This window comes from Haliotis asinina, chromosome 4 (assembly GCF_037392515.1).
Source record: "Haliotis asinina isolate JCU_RB_2024 chromosome 4, JCU_Hal_asi_v2, whole genome shotgun sequence".
In the NCBI taxonomy this organism is placed as follows: Eukaryota; Metazoa; Mollusca; class Gastropoda; order Lepetellida; family Haliotidae; genus Haliotis; species Haliotis asinina.
Window position 1 is genome coordinate 30,076,497 of NC_090283.1, and position 15,039 is coordinate 30,091,535.

The 15,039-nt window shown below is 38.6% G+C and overlaps 1 protein-coding gene across 3 annotated transcripts in view; it reads right to left on the reverse strand.

Annotated features, from left to right (window-relative positions):
- The window catches only part of LOC137281480 (filamin-A-like), a 124,849-nt gene that overhangs the window by 2,450 nt on the left and 107,360 nt on the right, over positions 1-15,039 (reverse strand). For all 3 annotated transcript variants that reach the window (XM_067812732.1, XM_067812731.1, XM_067812733.1), the window contains 8 exons: positions 11,310-11,453; positions 5,194-5,319; positions 4,065-4,211; positions 2,875-2,982; positions 1,816-1,995; positions 1,213-1,494; positions 819-968; positions 317-484 (listed from right to left, as the gene is read on the reverse strand). In XM_067812732.1, the coding sequence (XP_067668833.1) occupies positions 317-484; positions 819-968; positions 1,213-1,494; positions 1,816-1,995; positions 2,875-2,982; positions 4,065-4,211; positions 5,194-5,319; positions 11,310-11,453 (1,305 nt within the window). The remainder of the gene's footprint in view (positions 1-316; positions 485-818; positions 969-1,212; positions 1,495-1,815; positions 1,996-2,874; positions 2,983-4,064; positions 4,212-5,193; positions 5,320-11,309; positions 11,454-15,039) is intronic.

The following is a 15,039-nucleotide window of genomic DNA, read 5'->3' on the forward strand; positions in this document are numbered from 1 at the left end:
TAGCCATCGCCAGATTTTGCAGAACATACAAGAAAAAACAGATTAAGAGCTATCGCCTTTCCATCAATGTGCATTCTCAAAGCATTGGTAATTTCTATGCATCGATCTTATCAAATGTTATACAAAATAAAGAAGAACTACCACAAGGTACCAAATGAGTTACCATTGGTAGCGGGGTACATTGAAATGTACCTCAATTGTATGTGGAGTACACTGAAAATTATAAATGTGTGCTCAGCCAGTCAAACGACGACTTTTATGTGGGAGGCAAGATACAGAATTAGATATGGAGTGTGATGAGACAAAGGGTCCATACCTTTGGGCCCTCTGATCCTGACCATCAGCTGACCAGCGCCAGCACCACGGGTCTCCACAATAAAGCGAGACTGGAAGCATGCTAGAATACCATGCTCAACGCCGGGACCGCTCACACGTACTTTGCTGGCATCTGGCTGAGCAGATACTCGGAAAACAAAAGGGCTTCCTGAGAACAAATCACAAACATCATTCATGATAAACTGTTACATAAAATACCTAGATCTTACATGGTACCTGTAGCAATGTTCACTGGGCAGAAGTAAACTTTGCCAACGTTCCTATATTCCATACTGGATCATGACAGTCTCAATCAAATCCAAGAAGCATTTTCAAAATTTATTTCTGATCCTCATGAATTATTATCATTGGAAAGGGTTCTTTGAAATAAAAAGTTTTGAAAGCATATTATAAACATAACACTACTGAAAAGCATCAATGTGAGATCAATGTAATTGAAAAGCCCTGCTGTGTGAGAGCTCCTGACTAGAGAGAGCACGTACCTAAGACATGCTCTCCACCATATTTGACCTGCAGTACATGTCTCCCTGCCTCCTGAGCCTTTACTAAGAGACGGAAGGTGCCATCCCTGTTGTCCTCGAGGTCGCAGTAGGCCACCTTGTTAGGACCAGTGCAGAAAGCTGTTAGTTCACCTGGGAATAGGAATCCGAAGTATACATTAAGTTAAGACTATGGAGTTTTCCAAAGTTCTACGTCAATATGGACGTAATTCTCATAAGCATTAAAATGCCCCAAACAAACACATCATACAACACATTTTTCTTCAAAGCAGGTTAGTCAGTTGAGAGTGAAAGTGATTGAAGCAGACATAGAATGTCCTTGTGTACATGATGAGAAAGATCTTGAATAGTACTTAAAACTGAATTCACTCTTTACCTGGTCCTGCTTTCCGTGTATCAATTCTGATATCAAGGTCACGACCTAAAAGACCTCCCTTTAGACCTTCACCCGTTACAGCAACCTTGTTTGGGTAGAAAGCACCAATGACGTTGACCTTGAATGGAGCTCCCTTGACGTGACGGTCATTCCAGGTGATGTGGAGGAGATATGCTCCTGGGATTACTGGAATATATGTACATCTGTACTTCCCGCCACCAAGAGGCGATATGATGACGTTGACCTCTGCCCTCACTCCTGTAAGCTGAACCTGAGGTTCACCTGCAAGTAAATAACAATATGTGAAAACATGAATGCACAAGTGTGCATTTATTTTTTTCCAAATTTTCACCACAGTGCATGGGGACAAATGCAGTCTCCCTTTAACACTATACTATTCCAGTCATTGGGGTGCAGGAACATGTCTGCATGAGGAAAAGGCATTTCACACGTTGAAGTCTACTGGTAATTAGACCCATGGGTTTAAAAACGTGGTATTTGCTTGTTATTAAGCCCATGAGCCTAAATTAAGGTTTCAAATTTTATTGTTTAGAGTGATGTCCCTTTGCAAAAGCACAAGGCAGTCTTGCGCTCTTATAGTACCTCTGCCAGCCTGGGACCCATCAATGAAGAACTCAGCCTCCTCTCGGACTGTGGCCTCCTTCAGTCCCCGACCAGAAAGGATAATCTTGGTGATGTCATGGAAACCTCCGGTAGCATAGGCAGAGAAAGCAGAGCCGGACAGAGGGTGACCCGACCAGTTAAGGTGAATGGTGTGATGACCTGAATTACACAAGTTCATATGAAAAGATTTTTTGTGTTCATTAACATTTTGTATCCCATAATTGAAAACCTGTAGTGTTGTAATGATTACAAAAGATATATGATAAATTGCAGCATACAGTTACCCTAGAAACACATGCCTCTCTATCAGATGCTAACATACAGCTACACCTCCCTGCCTCAGAAATGCATCCCCATCAGATGTTAACGTACAGCTACACCTCCCTGCCTCAGAAACGCATCCCCATCAGATGTTAACGTACAGCTACACCTTTGTGCCTCAAAAACGCATCCCCATCAGATGTTAACATACAGCTACACCTCCCTGCCTCAGAAATGCATCCCCATCAGATGTTAACATACAGCTACACCTCCCTGCCTCAGAAACAGATCCCCATCAGATGTTAACGTACAGCTACACCTTACTGCCTCAGAAACACATTTCCATCAGATGTTAACATACAGCTACACCCCCCTGCCTCAGAAACGCATCCCTATCAGATGCTAACATACAGCTACACCTCAGATCCTAGAAGCACATCTCCATCAGATGTTAACGTACAGCTGCCCTCACTGCCTCAGAAACGCATCACCATCAGATGTTAACATACAGCTACACCTCATGGCCTCAAAAACACATCACCATCAGATGCTAACATGTCTACTACAGCTACACCTCACAAATCCCAGAAACACATCCCCATCAAATGTTAACACCCTCACTGCCTCAGAAACACATCTCCATCAGATGTTAACATGCAGCTACACCTCATGGCCTCAAAAACACATGTCCATCAGATGCTAACATACAGCTACACTTCATCGAATCCACAAACACATCCCCACCAGATGTAGATGAATAACTGGAGATTTGCCCACCTTCTTCTCTGGGGGTGAAGATGACAGTGCTTTTGCCATTGTAGCTATCATCAACAGTGCAAGGCACAATGGAGCCAGTAGGACCCCGCACCTCCGCTGTTAGCTTGCCTGAAAAACACCATACTTGATGTTTACAAAAACTGCTCACCAAAAATATGCAGCTAGTTGTTTTCATGTTTACAATATACCACTATCACGTGATTGCTCATAATACCACACAATACATTATGTCCATGGTCAATGAACAAATGTGCACTACATTTTTTCCTAGCTCCTGAAGTATAGAGTCCAGAAGTATATTTTTTCTCAAGTAAACCTCCTTTCTGAGTCATATACCATATCTCTGGAACATTCTATAGAATAACCCTGGGACATTCTACAGAATAACCCTGGAACATTCTACAGAATAACCCTGGTATATTCAATACAATACTCCAAACTTGGCGATGAAAGTAGATGTTCATGTAAAGAATTCTTTCAACATCAACACTCTAGTGTTAGAAATCAATTGAAAAATGTCGTCAAAGATCAAATTGAAAGTGCAAATGTTTTCCCTCTCTGGATTAGAAATGCATCAGTCAGACAGTGAATCAGATGCTCTACCTCAAGGCTACTGAACCGATGAAAAATATAGTGTTAAATTATCTGTTTTTACCGTCATAACATAGATTTGACCACTTCGGTTACTCTTATGTAGCTTCATTACTTCATTATCCATCATTGACCGTTTATATGACTGACTTTGATAAATTTGTTGTCCTCTTTGATTTACATGACAGATATAACAAAAATTCAGGGTTGGCTTTTCACTCGTCATCGTGTTTACATTTTCAACCAAAACTTTGGGATCGTGTTACATACTTAACATTTTTACATCATACTTCATTCCACTCGGCAGCCATTTACAGCTTTTTGAGCAGACATTTTAAAGATTCGCTATCCTTGGGTCACATCACATTTGGTGACACTAGCTCCAAAAACAGTACATAATGCTTTATCAACAGAATTTGGAATTTGGTTTACTTTCACATTAACATGTTAATGTTTGATTCAACAGAAGTAAAAGTCCACACATTCTCAGGTTTTACCCTTAAAAACAACTATTCTGTATCATATCTTACTCACTATCTGTAATGCCAATTCAGAGATGGTATCTACGTAATTTGATGTAAGCTACAGTTACTGATCACCTGGTCCTGCCTCAGCCGTCTCGAATGGGATGTGCTTCTCCTCCCCGACCACAAGGTGGATACGTTCCTGTGAGTCCATGTAGTGCTGCCAGCCACCAATCACACGCACCTTGCGGGCATCAACGATGCGAGGGTGGAAAGGACTACCTGAAATGTGCATAATTCACTGAACTCACAGAGGAATGAAAGGCGGTGGATGGAAACATTAGTGACCGACTTTAAAAAAACAAAGGAGTCTGATTTGTTTGTCACGAATATATTTAATATAGCATGTTAATTTAATATAAGTAATATATTTATTCCTTCCATGTTGTCAACTACATCTCAAATTGTCAAGGGAGAAATCACAATGACTGCCCTTAATGATGTCAAAATATACTAAAAGTTTAAAAATAGGTAGAAAAATAAGAAAACTTCGAATATTCAACAACAGATTCATGTATTTAGATACAAAATGGAAAACACTAAGTCTAGAACTAGATGTTAAATCAATATATCCACATAGTGAAAACATTACATTTAAACTATTCTTAATTTTAGTTCTAAAGCATGAAAAAAAGAAACACGTCAGCGTGTCAAACTCCACACAGAGTAATTCATAAAAATGTCAGCTACTTTTAGATAAGGATATATTAACAAATTTCATTCAAATTACTGTTTTCTGAGAATAGAAAAAGAAAGAAGTGCAACGAAATCTATTCTACACAGTTCAATGTGAAGACGAAGGCACATTGAATGGCACAAGGTGAATTACTTAAACAGACATTTTTTCAAAGTGCAGAGAGCTAAGCTTTGTGACAGCAAGTGCAACAAACATGTTTCGTTACAACAGCTTCACGAGTTATCCCCCTTATCTTCCATTTTATACAGTTCAAGCTCTGCAAAATACATACATTCAGAGATTCATCTACCAAAGTACCAAAATCAGTCTCATAACAAATAAAAAGCAAGAAATTCACTTTAAGCATATTTCAAAAACATGCCACTTCATCAGATCTAACACAGAAAATTTAGTCATCACAATTCTAACTATAACAAATTTATCACGATCATAACAAAAACAGATGAAATCTTCCACCTGTAATAATAACATGCCAGCCACCATTATATATTTTATGATTTTTGTTACCATGGATATCCCGACCGTTCCACTTGACAGTAATATCAAACAGCCCCGTCTCCACAGGGACGTAGGTGATGGCAAACCGGCCTCCTGGCTGGGGGTCTATGCTACACTTGGCTATAGAGTTAGGGCCTGAAAGCATTGAGAGCCAGTTGGCATAAGGAGTTGGTGAGGAGAACGCTAGCTAGAAGTATGTGTCAGTCTAAAGTCATCTAGTCATCATCCTTTGTACAGGAAAGTGTCGCAAACCTTGTGCATTTCCTGCTTATTTTCACTAAAATTAATGTACTGTAATTTACATCCACAAATAATATTTTGCATCTTGTCTGAAACACATTTTTCAACACTGATTTGGTAACGATGTTGTAAAAGCACGTTGAGATTTACTTACACATTGACTGCCACCACAAGAATACTCATCAATATAATTTCTGATCATATTTGCCACACCAAGTTATCTGATAGCTACATCAGTTGGGATTTTAAAACAAAAAAAGATGTAATTGTCTCCTGGTGTTAACTAAGAACCCAAGGATCCATTTGTTTTTTGTGCCTATTTTGCCAACATGTGAAACTGATGTAACTACGAGATAGTGTAGTGGCAAATTCAATCAGAACTGACACTATGAGTATATCCATGATAGGCAATCAAAGTGTTAAATGAATGAAGGCAGCAGTAAGCTCCCAAATGTACAACACAAGATATGCACAAGTTACGACAACTTATGACAAGATATGACAAGCTATCACATCAGTTTCGCTCCCCTGCTCATTTCACTGTTTGCACATTGTGACTTGCCTATCAACACAATCATTAACACAACTGCAAACAACCAAATGATTATGAGCAGGGTAATTTGATTACATCTGTACATGATGGTAGACTAAACATCTACAAAGAGACACGCTCGTCTGCAACTAAAGTGAAAATGTATTTTACAATTATTAGCTGAAATAAAATACAAAAACTGCATATGCAAATCTGGAAAAAACTGTCAAAACTATGTTATCTCTACCTATACATAGCTTATACTTTGTAAGGTAAAGACACTACACCTGAGACATAGTGGATAGAAACTATTGGAAATACTGATAGGTTCACGTTCCAACAATCTAACATATCAAACATGAATATCTGTCACATTGTCAAATTACATTTTAGTGTAAGAATCTCCTGTAATTACACCACTAACCTTCCTGACAGAACATCTGTCACACCGGCAAAAAATACATTTTAGTGTATGAATCTACTGTAATCACCCCACTAACCTTCCTGACAGAACATCTGTCACGTACACCGGCAAAAAATACATTTTAGTGTATGAATCTACTGTAATCACCCCACTAACCTTCCTGACAGAACATCTGTTACTCTGTGAAATTACATTTTAGTGTATGATTCTCCCACATTCAACCAGACATGAGCCAACATTCATGACAGATTATCTGTTACTCTGTCAAATTACATTTCAGTGTAACATATTTCCGGTAAATTCATAGACCAGCACCACTAACCTGCCTAATGTCTGTTTCCTTTGTGAAGTGTACATTTCCGAGTTACATGTTTTCCAAAACCACTCCACCAAGCTGCCTGTCTGATGTCTATTTCAGTCTGTAGTAATACATTTCTTCAAAGCTCAGAACAAAGGGAGGATAGGATTTCTGTGGCAGGTGAACTGATACCTCATGAAATATATATGATAAAAATTACTCGCTTATCACTAGGTTGCTGAAGCTTGTGGACACGGATTCTAATATTCTCTATATGGTCCTCGCAGGACAGGTACCTCTGAGTCAATCAATAATGACATGTTTATAGAATGCTCCAGAATCAATGCAACTAGATGTCAGTAAACATTGCAATGTCAATATGTGAAATGTTTCCCTGGAGATAATCACAACTGTCACTGAGTGTCATACTGTGCAACTGATGAATATTTAAGAGCTTGAAGGCAAACGTTTAAAGGTTTGTGAGTTACTCATTATGATGAGATCACAACAAAGTCATTTGCTATTTGTGACTTAGGATTTACAATAAATCGGGTTCCGATTACTCCGGCGAATCTTGAAAACCCTACTGTTTTTAAGCATGGTATAAATAACATAACCGTGTCATTATTTCGGAAACTACTTGTTACATATCTACAACTGTACGCTTGGTATTCTCATCACTGTCTTGACAGACAGACAGACAGACAGACAGACAGACAGATAGATATTCCTACCTACCTACCCCACCCTACCCTTCCCATGTACTCTGTCCTACAGATCCAGAGACAAATACATCCAAGAAATTCTATACAGTCTAGAATATGTGGCAATAGATTTCCAGGAAATAAGGTCTCTCGGTGCCTTTCGTTATATTTCAAGATTAAATTCATGACTTAACCCTGAAAAGCTGCAGGACTTAAAAGGTCGTTGGTCCTGATCAGAATGTGTAAGGCTTATATTTTAACATGGAAATAATACGCTCAGTTACTGGTGATTAAAAAGCTGTCGGCCATGACCTAAAGAAAACAAAAGATGTTGGCCCAAGTGGTTTTCAGTCAGCTTCGGGCATAAGACAGAGGAACACTGATTACTTTTCATGGACAGATATTTTTCCGTACTGTTTGTAAATTTCAGAGACTAGATGTTAGTCTGTCACAGATGGTGACACCAGAGACCATATAAGGTCTCTGGTGACACCTATCACTTAGTGAATTATTCTTCAGTATTTTACTGTACATGGAATAAGATGGAGCTTAAAATGATACATTATTAAAGATATCAATGCATGCCCCTGACGCTAACCCTGAAAATAATGCACACTAATGACAAAGAGAGAGAAATACAGGGGTGACTATCTAAAAGCAGACAAGATTCTGTGATGAAAAATGTCAAAAGCATTGTGAACTGTATTTGACCTAAGTCTGTACATCACCAGAAGCAACACATTGTTAGTAGCACGATCTATATGTGTCTATTTCACGTGTCACATCTAGGACCTACAGCAGCTTCACCATCTTACCCTCCACCACTACAACAGATGTTTCGACCGCAGTGACTGATGCCACAGCGGTTTGTAAATCCCTTTCCTCTTCCATTTTGACGATCATGGATGTCGTTTCGACATCATCCTCAACTTGACTCTTCCGGTACATCTTGTCCCCACCACCCTCAATTTCAAAGCCATCTTCGTCAACTTCATACTGCCTGATATCCCTATTAACTGCCTCAGTTCTCCTGAAAAGCTCTTCCCTATCATCCCCAGTTTCATTGTAATCCTCAGCAACTTGATATTGTCTCACCACATGCTCTTCATTGTAATGAGAATGTACCTCTGTGACGCTCGTTCTCATCACAGATGACTGACTGATGTGCAGTGCAGATGCTTCCTGTTCTCTACCTGGTAGTACACAAGGAATGTTCTTACACATCATAGACCCAGACTAATAACAAACTTAATGATGAAATATTGCATTTTGTCATTGGAATCCAAGGAAAGGGGGTATTTTCACATCCCTGATTTACAGTTGTCTTGTGATTGGTGTGACATTGGTACCTTACCATTGTGAATGATTAGACTGAAACCAGATCATGGATAGGAAGAACACTGACAAGAAAATGGATAGGAAGAACATTGACCAGAAAATGGATAGGAAGAACACTGACCCAGAACATGGATAGGAAGAACACTGACCCAGAACATGGATAGGAAGAACACTGACCCAGAACATGAATAGAAGACAACTGATCCTGAACAGGAACAGTAATTACACTGCTCTAGAACATAGTAAGGAATCACATTGATGCAGACCATGTGTAGGAATGACATCAGCCCAGAACATGCTCAAGAATCATTTTAAGCAACCCAGAACTTGGACAAGAATTACATGAATCAAGATCAAGGACAGGACTGGCTATATCACTTCACACGTCAGCAGTTGCAGCTTCTGTACCAGTAATATCTTGGTCTTATTCTTGAAACGTTTGTAACTTTGGAATTCTTAACTTTGATTGTGGCAAATGCGTTGAGAATGGACTTAAGAATTTCGTAGGGCTATGAACATTTTGAAAATAGCTAGCCTGATGCTAGTTGCATGACATATGAACAGAGAAAAGTAACATTTCATAAAACTGCAGCAAGCATTAGTTGCAACAATACTCAGGTACATATCTGAGGGGAATTACTGTAGCAAGTATCTGAGGGGAATACTGTAGTATCTATCTAAGAGGCAATACTGTTGTGTGTATCTGAGAGACAATATTGTAGAATGTACCTGAGTCAATACTGTAGAATGTACCTGAGTCAATACTGTAGTATGTACCTGAGTCAATACTGTAGTATGTACCTGAGTCAATACTGTAGTATGTACCTGAGTCAATACTGTAGAATGTACCTGAGTCAATACTGTAGAATGTACCTGAAAATACTGTAGTATGTACCTGAGTCAATACTGTCGAATGTACCTGAGTCAATACTGTAGTATGTACCTGAGAGTCAATAATGAAGAATATGTCTGAGAGACAATACATTTGTGTGTATCTGAAAGACAATACTGAAGAGTGTACCTGAGAGCAAATATCGAAGTACATACCTGAGAGACAATACTGTAGAATATACGTGAGAGAATACTATAACATGTACCTGAGAGACAATACTGCAGAACGTATGTGAGAGTCAATACTATAGCAAGTACCTGAGACACAAAACTGTAGAATATATGTGAAAGACAAAACTACAGTAAACTTTCACAAAACAAAAACAACCAAGCAATATTCACTACAGTTACACCTCTTGCAACAGACACGAAAAAACCAGTGACACCTGACACGATGACCAAGAATAGTCAGGACTTTAAATCCAAGACCATGCATGAAAATGTCATCAGGTTCATCCTTCAACAAGTTTCACACAAAAAACACTCTTCATCTCTCCATCAACACAGCTAGACGTTGTGCTGAAGCAATTGTTTGGCCAGCACATGTAAGTCCTGATAATGGGTAGAACACACATCAACATCCACAGTCTGTTGGGATAGAACACTAATCTCTTCTGTAGAAGTGTAGGCTATATGGTAAAAGTGAAATCCATCACTATCAGTTTCATGACATATACATGAAACACATGGTGTAACGCATTTGTACCTGCAAGGTGTACCGGGAGAGATCATATCAAGAAAGTCTGCCTGGGACCCGATTTCTCGAAAAAAACTCAAGTTTTGTACTCAAATCTTTACTTGAGTTTGACAATTTTGACAAGCTCATTTACATTTCTTTGACCAAACTCAAAAACTTGACAACTCAAGTAACCTGTCTATCAAACTCAAACTGTCTACTAAGTTTAAACTCAAAATCAATTTCAGTTCATTTTGGGAAACGCATTTTCTAGTGTTTTATCAAACTTGAGTAAAAACTCTACCATAAGTCAAAACTCAAACCCAGGTTTGTTTCAAGAAATCAAGGCCAGCTCCCTGTCATAAATATGGCTATAAGGATAATAATATATAGTTATATAGGATATAGTTAGCCCAGACATGAATATAGAGCATATTGCCTGAATAATTTGTAAATTCATATTTGCAAAAGAAGCCAGAAAACTGTGTTTCATATTTTGGCAGAATAAGTATCTCAGGTCCCTTGTGGATAAAAAAGACATGACATCATGATGGAAAATAGTAATTCACACATGACAATAAAAGACATCTTCTTATCACAATATAAACAACAAGAACAAAAATATTCAGGCATGAATCAATGTTACTCCAAGGCAGGTTCTTCAGAAAAAATGCCGACCATTACAGTTGTTATTTCAGGAAAACAGAACAAAAAACAATAAGCAAGCAACCACTGACACCAAATTTTAAAGTCTTCAAGAAAGAATATAAATTCTCAGTCCTTGAATAATGGGAAAGAAGGATGAAAATTCATCATCTCAACTGATTTTGTTTTATATTGAAGCACACAGCTGAAGCAAATTTGTGCTATGAAAGTTTCTTGAAATGATGATATTTCTGTCAAATGATATATATTTCCACATCTTGTGTTTACCGTGTGTAAATACATCAGCACTTTTCATAAACCATGACCATTTCCATACAGGTAAAACATGTCACATGACCACTGTTCTGTATACGTACCATCGACTTGTATTGTGGGTTCACCAGTAATCCCTCCAGATTCCACGAAGAAGGTAGCAGGCTTGTCTTCTTCACCCCGGTACAACCCATCTCCATGGGCCGTAGCCAGAGCTCCCTCCCCGATCTCCTGGGTGAATGGACTTCCTGTAACACAACGGAACTTTATCAGAAAGATGGTAGAATGGAATAAAATTTGACATGTGACCAAAGTAAATCTCCAGAATGTAATTCAGTTTGGTTCTGTGTTCCTCATAGTTCATGACCAATGTTTTGAGCGAAAAGTTGTCTCCGCATCAAAGCCACCTGAAAACCACTCAATAAAAAACAAGAGTAACGCCCCTTGTCTGTGATTACACAAGAGATCAAACAAACAAGAGTCAGTTCACAACATCAAGCGAAGAAGATGGATACAATGAAAGGAGGGGTGGAACTGTAGTGAGCCCCTTTATTGCTATAAAGGTAACTTGAAATAACTAAACCAAATATTTGGCTTGAATGAGACTCTGATCTCATCTTAAATATACACAACCTCAATCTAGAACTTGGTGACAGAATAACCTCTATGTGACTGCTTTGATACACACAGTTTATACCTTTAATAAATGCCAGACACATATATATTACCATTATCTCTGGATGAGAACAACACTGTCCCCAAAAAGGCAGAAGAAAAGGTTTCCAGACTGACAAGGTTTTGTAATATTTCTGCATCAGAACATGACTGCTCCCAAAAGGGCACAAAGGAAAGGTTCCCAGACTGACAAGGTTTTGTAATATTTCTGCATCAGAACACGGCTGCTCCCGAAAGGGCACAAAGGAAAGGTTTCCTGACTGACAAATTAAGGTTTTGTAATATTTCTGCATCAGAACATGACTGCTCCCAAAAGGGCACAAAGGAAAGGTTTCCAGACTGACAAAGTTCAGTAATATTTCTGCATCAAAACAAAGACTACCCAAAAAAAAAACAAAAGGGAAGGTTTCCAGACTGACAGGATTTTGTGGTATTTACAAACTGACCACAAATGGAATATTGATCCCCTCAACATGTCTATAACCCCAGCCTGTAAACAAGAAACTAATTGCACAAAACATTCTCTGGAGTAAATGAAGTCCCTTTGTATACATCTGAAGGCTTAACTATCCTTGCACCATAGTGACTATATTTCATGCCTTATTGGACTTACTAGATCCAGTCTGATTCACTTTAACACAAAGCCTTACATCGGGATCGTGTGTATCAGCTCTGGAGCATGCTATCTATATGATATTACCTGTAAAAGTAATAAATCTGTCCGTGTGGTTTCCATGTGTTTCAGTCATTGTGAGGACAGCTGTATTCCAGTCTGGAGAAAGTAATAAAGCCTTACTCCATTATTCCACAACCAAAGGGCTCACCACTGGCCAGCAGTCCTTTTATAATGGGTCAACTACAAGTCAGTAATGAAAATAATACCACACTGGTATGGCTTCCTTGCTTTACAGATCCATTGACTCCAAAGTTCTACATAAATGAAAAAACAGAATTTGATCCTTATTTTAGCCTGTAGACTAGTGGACAGCATACTAATTATTGCACTCAGAAGAGTATTTCTGAACAAAGCCATTACTATCTTTTCATGACACTTACTGGATAAGTGTTGAACTATAGTATGTAGGGAGGAAGGTCACTTTAGTCATTTTACCAGTTCTACATGACACATTCTACAAACTGGAATCTAACTTTCAAACAACTGTGCACAGACACAGGTTTTTCAGGTGGCAGAGGGTATAATATTTTTTCAACCTCCTGGGAAGGGGTGACATGAAAACTAGCTAAAGTGTCACTGACTAATGAAAATAATGTATTTCACATGAACATTATGATAATGACTATTGTGCTGTCAGAAATAGAAAACAACAACTGTTTTTGTTCACATTTATTTATGTAGTCGATACATGAAAGTGTGTAATATCTAGTGTTAAACTAAGTTAGGGTTAAGCACACTTCCAATGTCAGGGAGATAGGAAACATAAAACAAGGACTTTACTGAGAAGAGATTAGTGCAGAAATAAGCAATGTAGATTTTTCCGAAGCGACTTATTTGGAACAGACAATTGCATTATGCAAATTTGTGTGCGTTGATATTCTATTACAAAGGAAACATTATTTTGAAATCTGACTTTGCTTCATTATAAAAGATAGCTGACATAAAAATAATAACTTTAATGCTGAAACTATTGAGGATGTAGCTACCATGGAGCCTCACTATCATTCTTGAAACAGAAACAGATCAAAGGGGTCATCTCAGAAGCAACCCAGGACAGGTGCAGATGATTGTTGGGGTTTGCTGGGGTCGGTTAATACATGATGACCCCTTAGGGGAACTAAACTGGGAGAAGTAAACACCCTGTCTTAATGATTTACAAATAATATCCACTTCTGTCAATCTTTGGTGGTCATGCCACATTATAATATATTTGGAGGCACTGAATACAATGCTTTCCTATTGGTGTCAGGAATCATTTATCATTGTCAAGATCAGTATTTCACTTCACTGGAAAGGCAGCTCATGGACATGTAACAGATTGTCCAAACACAACCAGATTGTTGGGTATATATTCAAGGGGTCATGGGGTGCATGGGGACAGTACACGTGGTATCAAGTAGACATAACGGGTGGATGGAGTGAGCTGGAATGCATGAGCTATGGTTATAGAGAGAATTACTCGTGTTTAAAGCAATGTTTAAATATATATATGGACAAGCTTTAATAAAGTAATAAATGACACTAAAGAATGTTTAAAGGTCACATGCAACCCAAAACTCAAACATAATTATCACTTACAGTTATTCATGATACATAAAATGCATAGGTGATTGACAAAAAACAAATAAACAAAGTTTTAAGTGTATAATTGCAAACTCAAAGTGCAATATTTTGTTCCTGGGTTTACCTCCATCGAACGGGGAGTGCTGGGGAAAATTAGTGAATCGTTTGAACCCTGATTTTGCAGGCTTTTTATCATCATGCTGTTTTCACATTATAGGTTGAGTTGGCATCTTTGATGATTTGTTTGGGAAAAGTGCATACCCAAAGGTATCACAATCTGCAAAGTTGTGCTTTTGCGTTGCATGTGACTTTTCAATATGTTGTATAGTTTAAGTTTTCATGGTTAGGATTAATCATGTTTTGATGTGCATTCCGCACACACATGTAAATGTTTCAAATGCAGCCTGCAAAATGTTTACAGTCAGATGGACTGACCTTACAGGAGGGATAACAGTGAGATGAACTGATGGTACAGATGGGATAACAGTCAGATGAACTGATGGTACAGATGGGATAACTGTCAGATGAACTGATGGTACAGATGGGATAACTGTGAGTCAGATGAACTGATGGTACAGATGGGATAACAGTCAGATGAACTGATGGTACAGATGGAATTACAGTCGGATGAACTGATGGTACTGATGGGATAACAGTCAGATGAACTGATGGTACAGATGGGATAACAGTCGGATGAATTGATGGTACAGATGGGATAACAGTCAGATGAACTGATGGTACAGATGGGAAAACAGTAGGATGAACTGATGGGACAGGTGGAATAACAGTCGGATGAACTGACGGTACTGATAGGATAACAGTCAGATGAACTGATGGTACAGGTGGAATAACAGTCAGATGAACTGATGGTACAGGTGGGATAACACTCGGATGAACTGACGGTACTGATGGGATAACAG